This window comes from Saimiri boliviensis, chromosome 1 (genome assembly GCF_048565385.1).
Source record: "Saimiri boliviensis isolate mSaiBol1 chromosome 1, mSaiBol1.pri, whole genome shotgun sequence".
Lineage (NCBI taxonomy): Eukaryota > Metazoa > Chordata > Mammalia > Primates > Cebidae > Saimiri > Saimiri boliviensis.
Window position 1 is genome coordinate 287,675,773 of NC_133449.1, and position 14,453 is coordinate 287,690,225.

At 40.9% G+C, this 14,453-nt stretch overlaps 1 protein-coding gene across 4 annotated transcripts in view; it reads left to right on the plus strand.

Moving 5' to 3' along the window:
* DNAH5 (dynein axonemal heavy chain 5) overlaps positions 1-14,453 on the plus strand; it is a 358,938-nt gene that overhangs the window by 82,597 nt on the left and 261,888 nt on the right. For 3 of the 4 annotated variants that reach the window (XM_039471819.2, XM_074387173.1, XM_003932490.4), the window contains exons 2-5: positions 4,884-5,018; positions 7,865-7,949; positions 11,909-12,069; positions 13,994-14,215. In XM_039471819.2, the coding sequence (XP_039327753.2) occupies positions 4,884-5,018; positions 7,865-7,949; positions 11,909-12,069; positions 13,994-14,215 (603 nt within the window). The other variant, XM_074387165.1, reaches the window with a different exon arrangement.

Consider the following 14,453-nt stretch of genomic DNA (forward strand, 5'->3'; position numbering starts at 1 on the left):
AGTGCTTCTTTGTCTATGGGAAATTGGCCACCTGGGAAGCAGAGCTCCTTGTGAGGTAGTAAACTAGTCACTCTCCCATTCCAAGGCAGTAGTAACACATCTCATCACAAATTGCTGCAGTGTTTTAACACCACTCTAGATTTCCTTGAACATTGAATAGGTTTCAGTGGCCATGCTCCCTACCCCTATCTATTAGTGCTTGTTCATGCACTGCAAAACAATTTTAATAGGACTCAAGAAAAGTCATTACATAGTTTACCTCCTGCCTTCTTAATCCCTCTCTGCCTTTACTTTCCAAATGTCCTAGATGTTTCAGAGGCCGGCAGGACAAGTCAACCCCCAGAGAACTAGTCACCTGACTGTTTGTTACTGCAGTTCCCTAGCAGCCAGAAAGCTGCAGGGTTAGGTTTGTGGATTGACAATGCACTGGTCTAATTACTAAATATTTGTCTGACGTTATTAACTTTTTTATGGTAGTTAAAAAACAGTCTCAGTATTATCCGGATACCTTAGTGTAATGCAATGAAAGTTGAGATTGATAAAGATTGTGGCCTTTCATCTATGTGACACTAGGATTGACTTCATATTACTTGTCTTTAGGCAATAAAACAGTTTAAGTAAGAAAATATATTCAAGTCTTAACATGCTTTAAAAGATATTAAATAGCTTCTGAAAACATTTACTTAAAAATATGTCAATAATTTGCTTTGTATAATAAAGTTGCTTTGGAAGTTTCTTTCTCCTGTGATAATTAAGTCAAAGTAGAATAATTAGTGTTCTATTTTAGTGAGTGATTTCTCTTTTCTTCCATTAGAATATTTTTTTTCCTCTGGAATCAGAAACAAATGGGTTATGGAATAATGTGTTGCCATGGGAGAATCTTATTTAAATCTCTGTGCTCTTTGGAAGCCTTCAGTTCCTTTACATCTCGAATCTTCTGGCTCTCTACTGCTTTTATTTTTATTTTTGGCTACCAAACATTTGCCATCTCTTTGTATTGTTGCTGGATTCCTGACTCCCTGGTTGACCTCTAAGTTCTCAAGCTGCTAAAGACATTTAGCACAAACTTACAGAGATCACTCAGAGAAAAATCTCTTATTTATCCCTGCCAGGAAGGCAGAAAACAATTCAAAACAACAGGACATCTTCCTGGTTTTAGTGACATGTGAAGAAAGTTTTACATTTACTTTTATTTGATGTTTGTGGACTGTATACTTTATATCAGGACCTGTAGTAGTTCCTTTGTAAAGAAATGGTGACAAAACAGGTAGATTATCTATTTTTAAACCTGAATCCTGCTCTCTCCTGTCACCTCCCCAGCAAAGTTGTCTCTCAGGTAGGTAGTCCTTCACATCCAGAGAAATGAATGTAAATTATGAAGGTCTAGTAATAACCTTTCAATTACTCTGAAATCACCAACTTTTTCATCTTTACTGTTTCATAAGTCTTTTGACCATAAAAAAACTCTTCCTTGACCCTAAATTTCCCTCTACATTACTACCACACCCTATTCCTTTATAGTCAAGTTTCTACAAGTAGTAGGTTGTATTCAGCATTTTTATATTTCTCTTTTCCCAATCATCCTTTTCTTAGGTCTGTGTTTATTTCCATCCAGCCAGTAAAGTTATTCCAACAAAATTATTATTTATTTTTGCATTACAAGCCATACCAAAACTTAAGGGCCTAAAGCAGAAGCAGTCATCTGTTATCTCTCTTGATTCTGTGAGTGACTGGGTTCTGCTGGGTGGTTCTTCTGCAGGTGCCATTGGCTGGTTTGCTGTCATCTGTAGGGGCAACTTAGGTTGGAACATCCAAGACAGCATACTCAGATAGCTGAAAGTTGGTGCTGGGGTCAGCTAGAAGGTCAATGGTGCCATTGACCAGAATGTTTTGTTCTCCTCCATGTGGTCTCCCTACGTGGCTGAGTTCTGAGGCAGCATTCTAAGTTTAAAGGTAGAATGTGAAGATCCCTTAAGAACTACCCTAGGAAATCCATCTTATTTACTGCCATATTTTTTTTGGTGAAAACTGGGGCTAGCCAAATTCAAGGGGAGGGGAAATGCAGTCTACTTCTTGACAGGTTAGTGGCACAGTCACACTACAGAAGAGCTGTGAGAAGCTGCAACCATCCTGTAAATGCAATCCCCAAAGGTATCCTAATTAACCCAACAAATCCTGTATAGCATTGTTGCTGTCGGACGTTTTCCATGGTTTATTGATGCTGTTGTGCTGTTTCTTGGTTTCCTTATCTCTCTACACATTCATCCTTAGCTTTTTTTTTTTTTTTTTTTTTTTTTTTTTTTTTTTTTAGTAATGTGGGGTCTTGCTCTGTCGCCCAGGCTGGAGTGCAATGGCATGATCTCAGCTCACTGCAACCTTCGCCTCCTGGGTGGGTCTAAGTGATTCTCCTGCCTCAGCCTCCCGAGTAGCTGGGATTACAGGCACATAGCACCATGCCTGGCCAATTTTTGTATTTTAGTAGAGATGGGGTTTTGTCATGTTGGCCAGGCTGGTCTCAAAAGGGTTTTGCAATGTTGGCCAGGCTGGTCTCAAAAGGGTTTTGCAACATTGGCCAGGTTGGTCTCGAACTCCTGACCTCGGGTGATTCGCGTGCCTAAGCCTCCCAAAGTGCTGGGATTATAGGCATGAGCCACCGTGCCCGGCCTCATCCTTAGCTTTCTTTATTTGCACTTATTCTTCTCCTTGCTCCTGGCATACTGGTGGTCCCCAATTTTCTTCACTTTTTTGTGTTTTCATTTCCATATATTTGTTAGAAAATCATATCTGCACTCATGGTTTAAACTTTCATTTATTCATTTGTCAGATCTTTATTGAATGCATATACCACCTGTTGGATGAAAGAGCTAATGTACTTTTGCAGGTTCTGTACTGCACAACTCCAACAGGTACCACATTGTTTTCACACTGATCGACATTGTAGCTTTTATATTGACAGTCTTCCTATGTCTATGTCTATATGTGCCTGTGTCTATATCTATGCCTATGTCTGTATCATATCAGTGGTTCTCAATTTTGTCCCACAAGGGCCATTTGGTATGTCGGGAAATATTTTTTATTCTCAAGACTTGGTGGTGGGAGCTACTGACATCTGGAAGTTAGAGACCAAAAGCACTGCTAAAACCTCACAGTGCACAGGACTTCCCCTCACAACAAGAATGGTCTGTCTCATAAAGTCATTGTGCTGAATTGAGAACCTGCATGTTATCTGTATCTGCAATGCTATTTCCCCTTGAACATTTCCAGTGGCCTGGCTGCCTTGTCCACCTGTGTATTGACTCACTTCAAAACCTTACACATCCAAAAGCTTAACTTATAACTGTGTTGCTTCAACCTGCTCCTTTTGATGAACGCAGTCTCTGGGAATGCCACCTGATTGCCTCTAGGCACGCGTCACTCCAGCCCACTTTCCACACTACTGTCAGAATGATGGATTTTTCAATGCTGCATAGACAGCTAAACACCTATCTCTCCTGATTTGAAACTCATCAGTGATTCTCCATGGATTTCACATAACAGTTAAACTTTGTAATATGGTTCAGAAAATATTTATGATTTGACTTTTTTTTCATTTCCTATTATGTTTTCCTAGTTCTTTTTAGTTCACCCATCCTGGCTGCCTTGTGGTTTTCAGAATGTGATTTCTGTGCCTCTCAGCCTTTGTGTATGCAGAAAAATGACTGTTCTAGGAGTATGACCAACTCTCCATCAATGCTAGGCTGGAAACACCTCTTCCTGAAAGCTTCCCTGCCATCAACACCGCTACCCCTTCTCAACTCCAGGCTAGAGAGGGAGATCCTTCTTTTTGCTCCTTCTCTGAAGACCCATAAATGCTCCTGCATTTGGAGACCCATAAATCTGATGCCCCTGTGACAAATGCCATGCCATTTGTCATATTTAAATTTTCAGCTCACATCCTGCCAGCCAAGCTGTGAGCTTTTTTGAGGTTACCGGTTAGTGTTAGCTTCTTCAACACTGGCACATATTCGGAGTTTAACAAATGTCTGTTGATTAAAAGAAGGGATTCAGAGGGGCCACCTTTCCTCTTCCTAGTGGGAACTACTGGTTGGCATGAAAGGTAATGTATTATTTCAAGAATGAATTGGAAGCCACCAGTGTCAAAAGAGTTGAATAATAGTACATTCATACTGAACATTTTTGCAGCTGTTACATGGGATGGAATAGTTTGTATTAAACTAGAAAGAAGTCTGTGATGTATTGTTAAGGGAGAATTGCATGAAAACATTTTATAGTGTGATGTAAATATAGGTGTGTGCGTATGTTTGAATATGATTGTATGAGCATAGAGCATAAGGAAAGACATACTTCAAACTGCCAACCTCGATTACATTAAGCATGCCTTATTCTCATAATTAACAATTGATAGTTAAAGAGCATGCAATGGTATTCAGAAGTTAATTTCCAGACCAAATATATAGCTGTAGATAAACAATAAAGATAGGAGATAGGGTAGAAGAATACTACTTTAATGGCTTAGGAAAATGTTTACAAAAATGGAGATCTCTTTTTTCGGTATTCTGTTGAATGCTTATGTATGCATAGAAATAAGTGTGTAAAGATTTAGAACAAAATGTTAACAGTAATAATTTCTGGATGGCAGATGATTTTTCTCTCTTTTGGCTTCTCTGTATTATGCAATTTCAAAACAGTGAGCATGCCTTATTTTCATAAGAGAAATAAATTATTTCTAAAAATGGAAGATAGTATGTAAAAATTGGTACCATTAAGCTGTCTGTTATCTGGATACTAAGACTTGAAAAAACAACAATAGGATGAAATTATTATAAAATGAATACACTTGAGAACAGCAGTTGCCATGTAACATTTTTATTCTTTTCTTTTAGCAAAGGCTGAAGGAAGAGAAGGAAGCCAAGCGCTCTCTTTTGGATGGGAGGCATAACCACTTATTTGCAATCGTTGCTTGCTGTTTGGACTTGAACAAAACTGAAGTGGAGGATGCCATTCTTGAGGGGAATCAGGTGGGATGTGTCTGACTTCTCACTGACTTGATTATGGAGGGCATGGATGGTCTGTTGACATGGTCCTGTGGCAGGATCCCATACTGTGCCCAGAGGCAGGTGCCTGTCTTAACGTGGACAGGGCTCCATTCTACTCTGTACTGGTGCTTGCAGAATGAATTTAAGGCTCTCCAGCTCTCCATGTTGAATAGGGGCACTTATAATGGTCATTTGAGTTCCGTGATTCTGACAGCATTGCCTGCATCTCTCTACATCCAGTGAAGCTGGGCTTTCATGCCATTTTGGAAACTGAAGTCAGGGAACAGAATCTTCTCTCAAGTTGCCAATTTATATTCTGTGCATTTCCCCTGTTCTAGGCTTGGAGACTGAATTTGTGCCATGATTTTCTGGCTTTCACTTTGGTTTGGCAGCTGAATTCAGTTTCTTTTGTTCCTAACCTTGGTTCCCATCTTCTGCTACATTTTTTCTTTAAAACCAAGAGTGTGATTTGCTTTGTCATTGACCTTGGTGGGGAAGGCCAAAATATGGGGAGATATAATTTCCCGGGCAGTGAGAAAAGCATTGACATTAGGGAAAAAAAAAGAAAGAGGCAAGCCCTTTTGGTTGACAGGATGCCACACTGTTGGCAATTCTTTTCAGTGGTAGGCTTGTAAATTTTAACAACTGGCTTTGGGCAAGGTTGGAGGAAGTAGGCACGTAGGCACTGGTTTGAGCATCTACTGATTTCTGTGGTGTAAATACTCCCACAACGGCTGGTTCCAAACTACTATCATCACGTTACGAAATGCTGGGTTGGAAAAAGCTGTGATCCATTGGATATCCTAGGCCAGTACAAGCCATCTGCAGCATACCACTGGCTTCATTCCTTCCTGCTGGGCTACCCTGGGGGGGTTAATAGGAGTTGGGGAACAATTAAGAGTGGATAACACTAAAAGGTATAAACTACAGGATGAATCAAGCAGGAGCTGAGGAAATGTGCTTCTCCTCTTCCCCTTTTCCTCATAGCTGACACTTACTGAATGTTTACCAGGTGTTGGCCCCTGTTCCTGATCACTTAACCTATGACTTCATTTCCATCTTCATAATACCAGGAGGTAGATAATATTCCCAGAATGTGGAGGCATACAAGCAGAGAGGATCACTTGGGGAGATTGTTCCAGAGGTGAAGTGCTTACCTCCACCCTGCTTCCCAGTTCAGACATCTGGATTTGGGATTATGCAAGGGGAAGAAACAGGCAAAAGTTCAGCTTTGTAGGGATCCCAGGTTAAACTGCTAGGTCAAGGTCAGAACCCAGGAATGTCAGAACCTGGAGGTTTAAAGAAAGCATCTGGCTCAGGCTCTCATGCAAATATGGGAGGGATAGGAGCTTCAATACTCCATCACCACATTCTTAGCATGAAATTTAATCTCGGGGAGTCCTTCCTACTCTTCTCTGTGGCATCTTCAATCATGGTGGAAATTGAAGGGGACTTATTTTCACATTTAATTGTTCAGGCTAGATTTTATCCTTTAAAAAAGTTATTTTAAGAGGTAGTAAATGAACATAAAATTTACCATCTTAATCATTTTAAATGTACAGTTAATTAGTATTAAGTACATTCACATTACTGTGCAACAAATCTTCAGAACGCTTTTTATCACAAAAATGAAACTGTTCCCATTAAACTACCACTCCATATTCCTCCTTCTTCCAGTGCCTGCCTGGCGACCCCCCTATTCTACTTTTTGTTTCTAGGAATTAGAGTATTCCATAGGCACCTCATGCAAGTAGAGTCATGCAGTATTTGTCTTTTTGTGATTGTCTTATTTCACTTAGTGTAAGGTTTTCAAGGTTCATCCATGTTGTAGCATGTGCCAGAATTTCTGTCCTTGTTATGGCTAAATTATATTCCCTAGTATATGTATACCATATTTTGTTTATCCCTTTATCTGTCACTTTCACCTTTTGTGGAAGCTATTGTGAGTAATGCTACTATGAACATGGATATACAGATATCTTTTTGAGACCCTGCTTTCAATTCTTGGGATATATACCCAGAAGTGGAGTTTCTGGATCATGTGGTAATTCTATTTTTAATTTTTTGAGAAGCCTTCATACTGTTTTCCACAATGGCTGCCCCATTTTACATTCCCACCAATGGTGCACAAGAGTTCCAGTTTCTCCACGTCCTCACCAGCATTTGCTATTTTCTGATTTTTAGTGGTAGCCATCCTAATGCCTAATGGGTGTTTAGATTTTATCTTTTTATTTTCGTATGAATTCCAAACTGTGCTATTGACTATTTAAGAGAAGTGGTTTTATTGGTAGCAGACCATTTGTTAGACTTGTAGACTTACAGTGAGCCTCAGGGATGGGACTCTTAGTCCCATCTTAGTGCCAGGTTGCTATTAGAAGGAGTGTCCATAGTCAGATATGTTCTCATGGCAGTTTTGGCGATTATTGCAATTTAATATTAATTAGCTCTAGAAGTTAGACTAAGTTTTGAACGATTTGTTCTTTCTGATTTGCAGTTGACTGAAACACTTATCTCTATTTAAATCGCCCTTCAACAGCTCAACACTTTAGGAAATTTGCAAATAGAGAGGGACAATGCTTTTCAAATGTGCGTAAGTAACAAATATTTCTATGATTCATTAAAATTACTTTTTGAACGGAGTCTTTACTATGGTGAGACATTTATTCTTTTGACACCGTTGCTCCCTTTTATATAGGATACATTAGATGCAGTCCTGTTTGAGTAAGAAAGATGACAGTAATTTTCCTTTTTTATACTATTAATGCTGATTTAAGTGCAGTTTCTAATTTGGATTAAAAGTCATTATCTTGCCTTTTTCTTTTTCCCAGATTGAAAGAATTGATCAACTTTTTGCTGTTGGAGGTCTCCGACACCTCATGTTTTACTATCAAGATGTGGAGGTAGCAGAAACAGGTATCTGAATTTGATGTGACATAACCCAGAAATGCGTCATTAGATTTATCTGAGGGTAGCTTGAAGAAGAAAGCCACTGTGAGAACAGACCTGTTTCACCTTGCTGGCAGGAGTGAGGTGTCTGTGTGGGTTGATGTGGGAAACCCTTAGTGTGTTGGGTGTGGCCCTGTGGAAGAAGTTGTGTGTCCTCAAGATAGAGGACAGATTACAGTTGGTCTTTAGCCTGGTTGTTCTAACTTTATTGGAAATGTTTTCTTTTCCTTCCCAGGCTGTGCTGGCGATAAAGATAATAAAGTAGATTATGTTTGACTTCCTTTTCTTATATTCTAGTTCATTCTGTGTATTATGTTCTGGAAGTTATAATGGATACCTGTTTCTCATGTATACAGGCATTATTTCTTTTTGACATAGAAATTATTGCCAGTATGTATAATATCTGTTTTTAGTTAAATATCACATTGTATTTATTTTCTACTGACTCTGCTTTAAATAAGTAATATTGGATGACAGGTTTCATCATTCTCACTTATGAAAAGTTTGCAAATCTTTCTATGGATTCAACTGGGATAGTCTATTCTCCTTTTAAGTGGATTAATGTAATTTTAAAGGCCTAACCAGGAACATAAGTGAATATATGATTAAATGTATTATTTAATATATTAAAGTATTATATACATCCTTTTTACTACCCATTTGAAAAAAGGGAAAATAGTTATTGCTCTTGGCATATAGTAAGACTATACTTCTTTGTTTAAAAACTGAAGGAATTATGCATGCAAATTTGAACTGGCATTTTCTGAAAGCTGTCAATTTGGTATTCTGTGCTTAGAAAGCTTATTACATTTTGAGTGAAAAATCAAGAGAGAGAAGTTTCAGTTTCTACAGCAGATTGCAAAACAGCAAAAATGAAAGATCAAGTTTATCCATGAATGGAGCACTGGATGAAATTGGCCTTCTGTGTAAATTTTACTTGGAGCCAGAAGGGTTTGTAGGAAACAAACATAAAAGCAAGTTTAACCTTTACATCTTCTCTCTCGTGATAGTCCTTCTGAACTTGGATTAGAAGGCTGGCAGTCCCATGACTTTCCCGGATATTCTTAGATTACAAAAACTTCTATGGTCATTTAAGATTACAAACACAACCTCAACTCAAAAAGAAAAACTGTCCCATTGATGGAAAGTGAAATCTTCTTCCCTTCTCACCCTTGAGTCCCCCCATTCCTCTGAAGGTTGAAGTTCTCAGTGGGAGAAGAGGAGCACTGTGTGTTCTTCTTCTCACCTTCCTCTTCCACCCCTTGTTCACAGCACCTTAAGCAAAGTGCCTGACTGTGTGAGGCCAGAGGCAAGGTGGAGATAAGAGGGAACCAGGGCGGGAAAGTTTTTACTGAACTGCCACTGTTGTGAGCTGACTGACCTTGCACTCTTACCTTGCTCTTGTGGGCACGGTGGTGGGTTCTCCTGAGGTGACCACTGGGAACGTTGGCTGTGCATCCCATGGCAATGGGCTGTCCTGATGATGACCTCTGAAATTTGGTAGCGTAAGCCACCAGGAGCAATCACTCAGTCCCATCCTCCCTCAGGTGCTCCTTTTGAGTAGGATTTAAGGTGGCTTCAGTCTGGCTCTTTTTAGCAGGGCCCCCACTGGGTTCCTAGGTACCTGCCCTCCGTGGATGTGTTGTTAGCTCCCAGCGCAGTCCAGTTTCTCTCTATCTGCCTTATTGCACACTGTGCTTAGATTTCTTATCTGGGTCAGGTGTCATATCCCAGTCATTTTGTTCCTAAACTCCAGGAGACATAAATCAGGCTCTTTAGGTGGTTGGGTTGAAGACCTTGTTTTTTGACTGGAGTGACTGTCCTGATTTTAGCACTGAAAGTCCTGCAGCCCAGGAACCCCTCCCTCCTTTGCATAGGATGATATGGTTTGGCTCTGAGTCCCCACCCAAATCTCATCTTGAATTGTAACTCCCACAATTCCCATGTGTTGTGGTACGAACCTGGTGGGAGGTAATTGAATTATGGGGCCGGGTATTTCCTGCGCTGTTCTGGTGATAGTGAATGAGTCTCATGAGATCTGATGGATTGTTAAGGGAAACCTGTTTCGCTTGGGTCTTATTCTCTCTTTGCCTGCTGCCATTCATGTAAGACAGGACTTGCTTCTCCTTGCCTTCCACCATAATTGTGAGGCTTCCCAAGCCACGTGGAACTGTAAGTCCAATTAACCCTCTTTCTTTTGTAAATTGCCCAGTCTTAGGTATGTCTCTATTAGCAGCATGAAAACGGACTAATACATAGCATAACTGTCCTCACAAAATCCTTCCTTAATCTGCATGCTCTTGACCCTTTTCCATTCTGATGAGGGCCCAGGAGGAGATGTCTAATCAGTTCTAGGAAAAGTGCTTTGAAATTTCTGCAGATTTTTTTTTTCTTTGAAACTCTGTTTTCTGATGTCTGTCATGCCTTAGTGCCTCGGTTGAAACTTGTTGCCTAATATCTTATTACTCATGAGACCCAGGTGATATTAGCCAGGAGTGGGATGCAATTTTGAATGAGGGGGAGATTGATCTTCTAGTTACCTTTAATGAGGGTTGACTGTCAAGGCCCCTGTCCAGGTTTCTAGCCTAGCACCGTGGGAGGAAGATCCCTGAGGGAGGATTACTCCAAGAGGTTTTAATCCCAGGATTATAGGATTCAACTTCTGGTCTACTCCTCTTCCCAAAGTACACCATTAACACCATCCACCAACCCTAGTAACCCAGATTGAGTTACCTGTCTGTTTGGAGATCTAAACATTTCTTGGGCAGGTCAGAACACAATGGACTAGCTCAGAATGTATTCTGTGTACTTAAATGTTCTACATGCTTGGATAATCAAAGATGAATGTTCAATACTGATAATAATAATGCTTACTTGTGTGTAAGCATTATTATTCTTACGTGCTTTTCTAAGGGCTTTACATGTATTAACTTATTTGATTTTCACAACAATTTCAGTTGCTAAGTTCTAGTATTATTCTCACTTTTAAAATGAGAAGATGAGAAAACAGAGGCACAGAAAGATTAAGTAACTTGGCAAGGTCACATGGCTGGGAAGCGCAGCCTGAGATTGAAGTTCTGGGAGGCTGACTCTACAGCCCAATCTTCATCATCAAGTGGTCCTGCCTCCACAAGACCCTGATACCAGCAGTATTTGAAAGATAACCAGTTATGCTGACTATGACAGAGAATGGACAGCATGGGGAAGTGAGGGTTCTGAGTTTTATAGTCAGAGCTGGTTTTTGACCTTGGCTCTACCATCAAGGTCACCAAGTTTGGCTGTTTAACTTGGAACATGTCACAGCTCTCTCAGAGTTTTTTTAATTTTTATTTTTAGGCTGAGTTTTGCTCTGTTGCCTAGCCTGGAGTGCAGTGGTGTGATCTCGGCCCACTGCAACTTCTGCCTCCCGGGTTCAAGTGATTCTCCTGCCTCAGCCTCCCTAGTAGCTGGGATTACAGGTGTGCACCACCATGCCAGGCTAATTTTTGTATTTTTCGTAGAGACAGAGTTTCATCACATTGGCCAAGCTAGTCTTGAACTCCTGACCTTTGGCAATCTGCCCACCTTGGCCTCCCAAAGTGCTGGGATTACAGGTGTGAGCCACTGTGCCCAGCCGAGTTGTGTTTTTATAAGGGTATGTAGCAGAGGGGCTGGAACACAGTACATGCCAGTAGATACTTTGTCCTTCTTCCTTCTTTTCACTGCCTGTGAAACATCAATTTTGAAGTGAATCTATGATCTGGAATCAAACAGATTCTTTGAGATGCCTGTAGGGCTCATGCTAGAGATTGTTCAAGAGGTAGACTGACCTAAGGCACATGGACAAGTCAACAATGGCAGTATTTTAACAAGGAAACTTCTTTCCAAAGGCAACCATGTGGACTGTAAGAAGCATTTGTGATACTAAAATTATTTTGCTTTTGTAGGACAACTTGGCTCTCTAGGAGGGGTAAATCTTGTTTCTGGAAAGATTAAAAAACCTAAGGTGTTCGTGACCGAGGGAAAAGATGTGGCCCTTACTGGGGCATGTGTGTTCTTCATCAGGACTGACCCTTCTAAAGCCATCACCCCTGACAACATCCACCGGGTAAGGGGCAAGAGCTGTTGTTTACTCTGAATTACCAAAAATCATACATCTTGGACACAAATACTCCTTCAGTAAAGACAACCATTGTATTTACTATGGTATCTAAAACTCCTTTCAGAGAAGTATTTTTAAAAAATTTAAAGCAAGAAATTAAGAGGACATTCCCTTTAAATCTTTTGAGTAAGAGGACTTAATACTTTGATTTATTAACACGAATTGATACAACCTTCTGGGTGTGTGGAATGTAGGGATCCATGAGCCCCACGGTTGGGCACCAGAATATAGGGAACCAGTCGCACATCACCTGTGGGTACTCCGAGTTCAGTGCGACAAAGGAATCAGAAAAAGACAGGTTAAGAGAGAAGGTGGGACCAGGGGACCATCACTTTATTCCTTTGGAGGAGACAGTGAAGTCCCCGAGCTCTGATCATCTACACTATTGATTACAATCACTTTGATCTAGAGGGTAGGGGTGCAGTGATGGTGGAGTGATTCAGTGAGCCGGAACTGGTGTGTCATTCTAAGGACTGATAACAGTGGCATTTTGGGAGTTTCACAAAACAAGAACACGTGGTTATCTTTAGCTTATTATCTATGTACAGCTAATGGAACACGGGCCTTACAAGGAGCCTACAAGTCTGGCTACGTCATAGTGCTATGGAGGGGTTTCACGTCCTTGAGCACAATGTTTATGGTAACAGAGCCGAGGTCGCCCTGCACCAGAACATGAAGCATAAAGAGGCCTTCCTCCTCAGAGGCCTCCTGCGGCCTTCCACAGTTTGTTGTTCCTTGTTAATATGTTACTCATAACCACTTTATGTAGGCACTCTGTAAGTCCTTTCTCCTTTGCTGCTTTTCCCAACATGTATAACAGTGAGGGCTTTCTTTTTCTAAAGAACTCCCCATGCATAATTTACTTAGTGGTGAATTTTATACATTTAAGATAAGATTTCTGAAAGTAGATATGTAACTTTTGTTTTTTTGCATAAAGTATGGTGTGTCTGTACAAGTTTTTCCCATCACTCTGATGGGTGCACTATCTTCTTGGAGCATATGAATTGGTAAACATCTGGCATTCTATTTATTGCATGCTTTTATTTTGATGGTTACAATTTAGGATAGTATAAAGCTTATTTCTTTTTTCCTTTCTTTCTTGTCTTTTCTTTTTTTTTTGTTTCTTTGAGATGGATCTCTCTCTGTGCCCAGGCTGCAGTGCAGTGATCTTGGCTCAGTGCAGTGGCGTGATCTTGGCTCACTGCAAGCTCTGCCTTCTGGGTTCAAGCAATTCTCTGCCTCAGTTTCCTGAGTGGCTGGGATTATAGGTGTCCACCATCATGCCTGGCTAATTTTTGTATTTTTAGTAGAGACGGGGTTTCACCATCTTGGCCAGGCTGGTCTTGAACTCCTGACCTCGTGATCCACCCACCTTGGCCTCCCAAAGTGCTGAGATTATAGGCATGAGCCATTGTGCCCGGCCTACCTCTTATTTCTTAACCAGGTTGTCAAACTAATAATTTTCTTTTTTTCTGAGACTGGGTGTTGCTCTGTTGCACAGGTTGGAATGCAGTGGTGCCTCTTGGCTCACTGCAGCCTCTGCCTCCTGGGTTCAAGTGATTCTTGTGCTTCAGCCTCCTGAGTAGCCGGGATTACAGGTGCCAGCCACCATGCCCAATTAAATTTTGTATTTTTAGTAGAGACTGGGTTTAACTGTGTTGCTTAGGCTGGTCTTGAACTCCTGATCTCAGGTGATCCACCCGCCTTGGCCGCCCAAAGTTCTGGGATTACAGGTGTGAGCCACCACGCCTGGCTGAAACTAATAATTTTCTAGGTATTTGGTAAAGTGATAACATTTAGAAATGACTTAGTAGCTGTGTGGCATTTGAGGATCATATGTACAGTAAAGGATCTCCTGCTTGTTTTCCAGGAGGTGAGCTTTAACATGTTAGATGCTGCAGATGGAGGCCTGCTCAACAGTGTAAGGCGTTTGCTGTCAGACATCTTCATTCCTGCTCTCAGAGCCACAAGCCATGGCTGGGGTGAGCTTGAGGGCCTTCAGGACATAGCTCATGCCCGGCAGGAGTTCCTGAGCTCCCTGGAAGGCTTTGTGAATGTCCTGTTGGGTGCACAGGAGAGTTTGAAGGAGAAGGTAAGGATGAATAAGCTGTTCCTTTAAACATGATCAGGTGGTCAACAAGTACAGTACGTGTGTGATGCGTCTCTTAGACGGTCTTAGTTCCTCGTGTTGCAGTTTTTCAAAAAATGTTGCAGGCAATTTTATTGCCCCTTCAAGATGTGGTGGTGATTAGATTCAAATTTCCACAGTTTGTAATAATTATCCCATTCAGGGGTTCCATAAAAATGTTGGCAGTGATGCAGGACTTTAC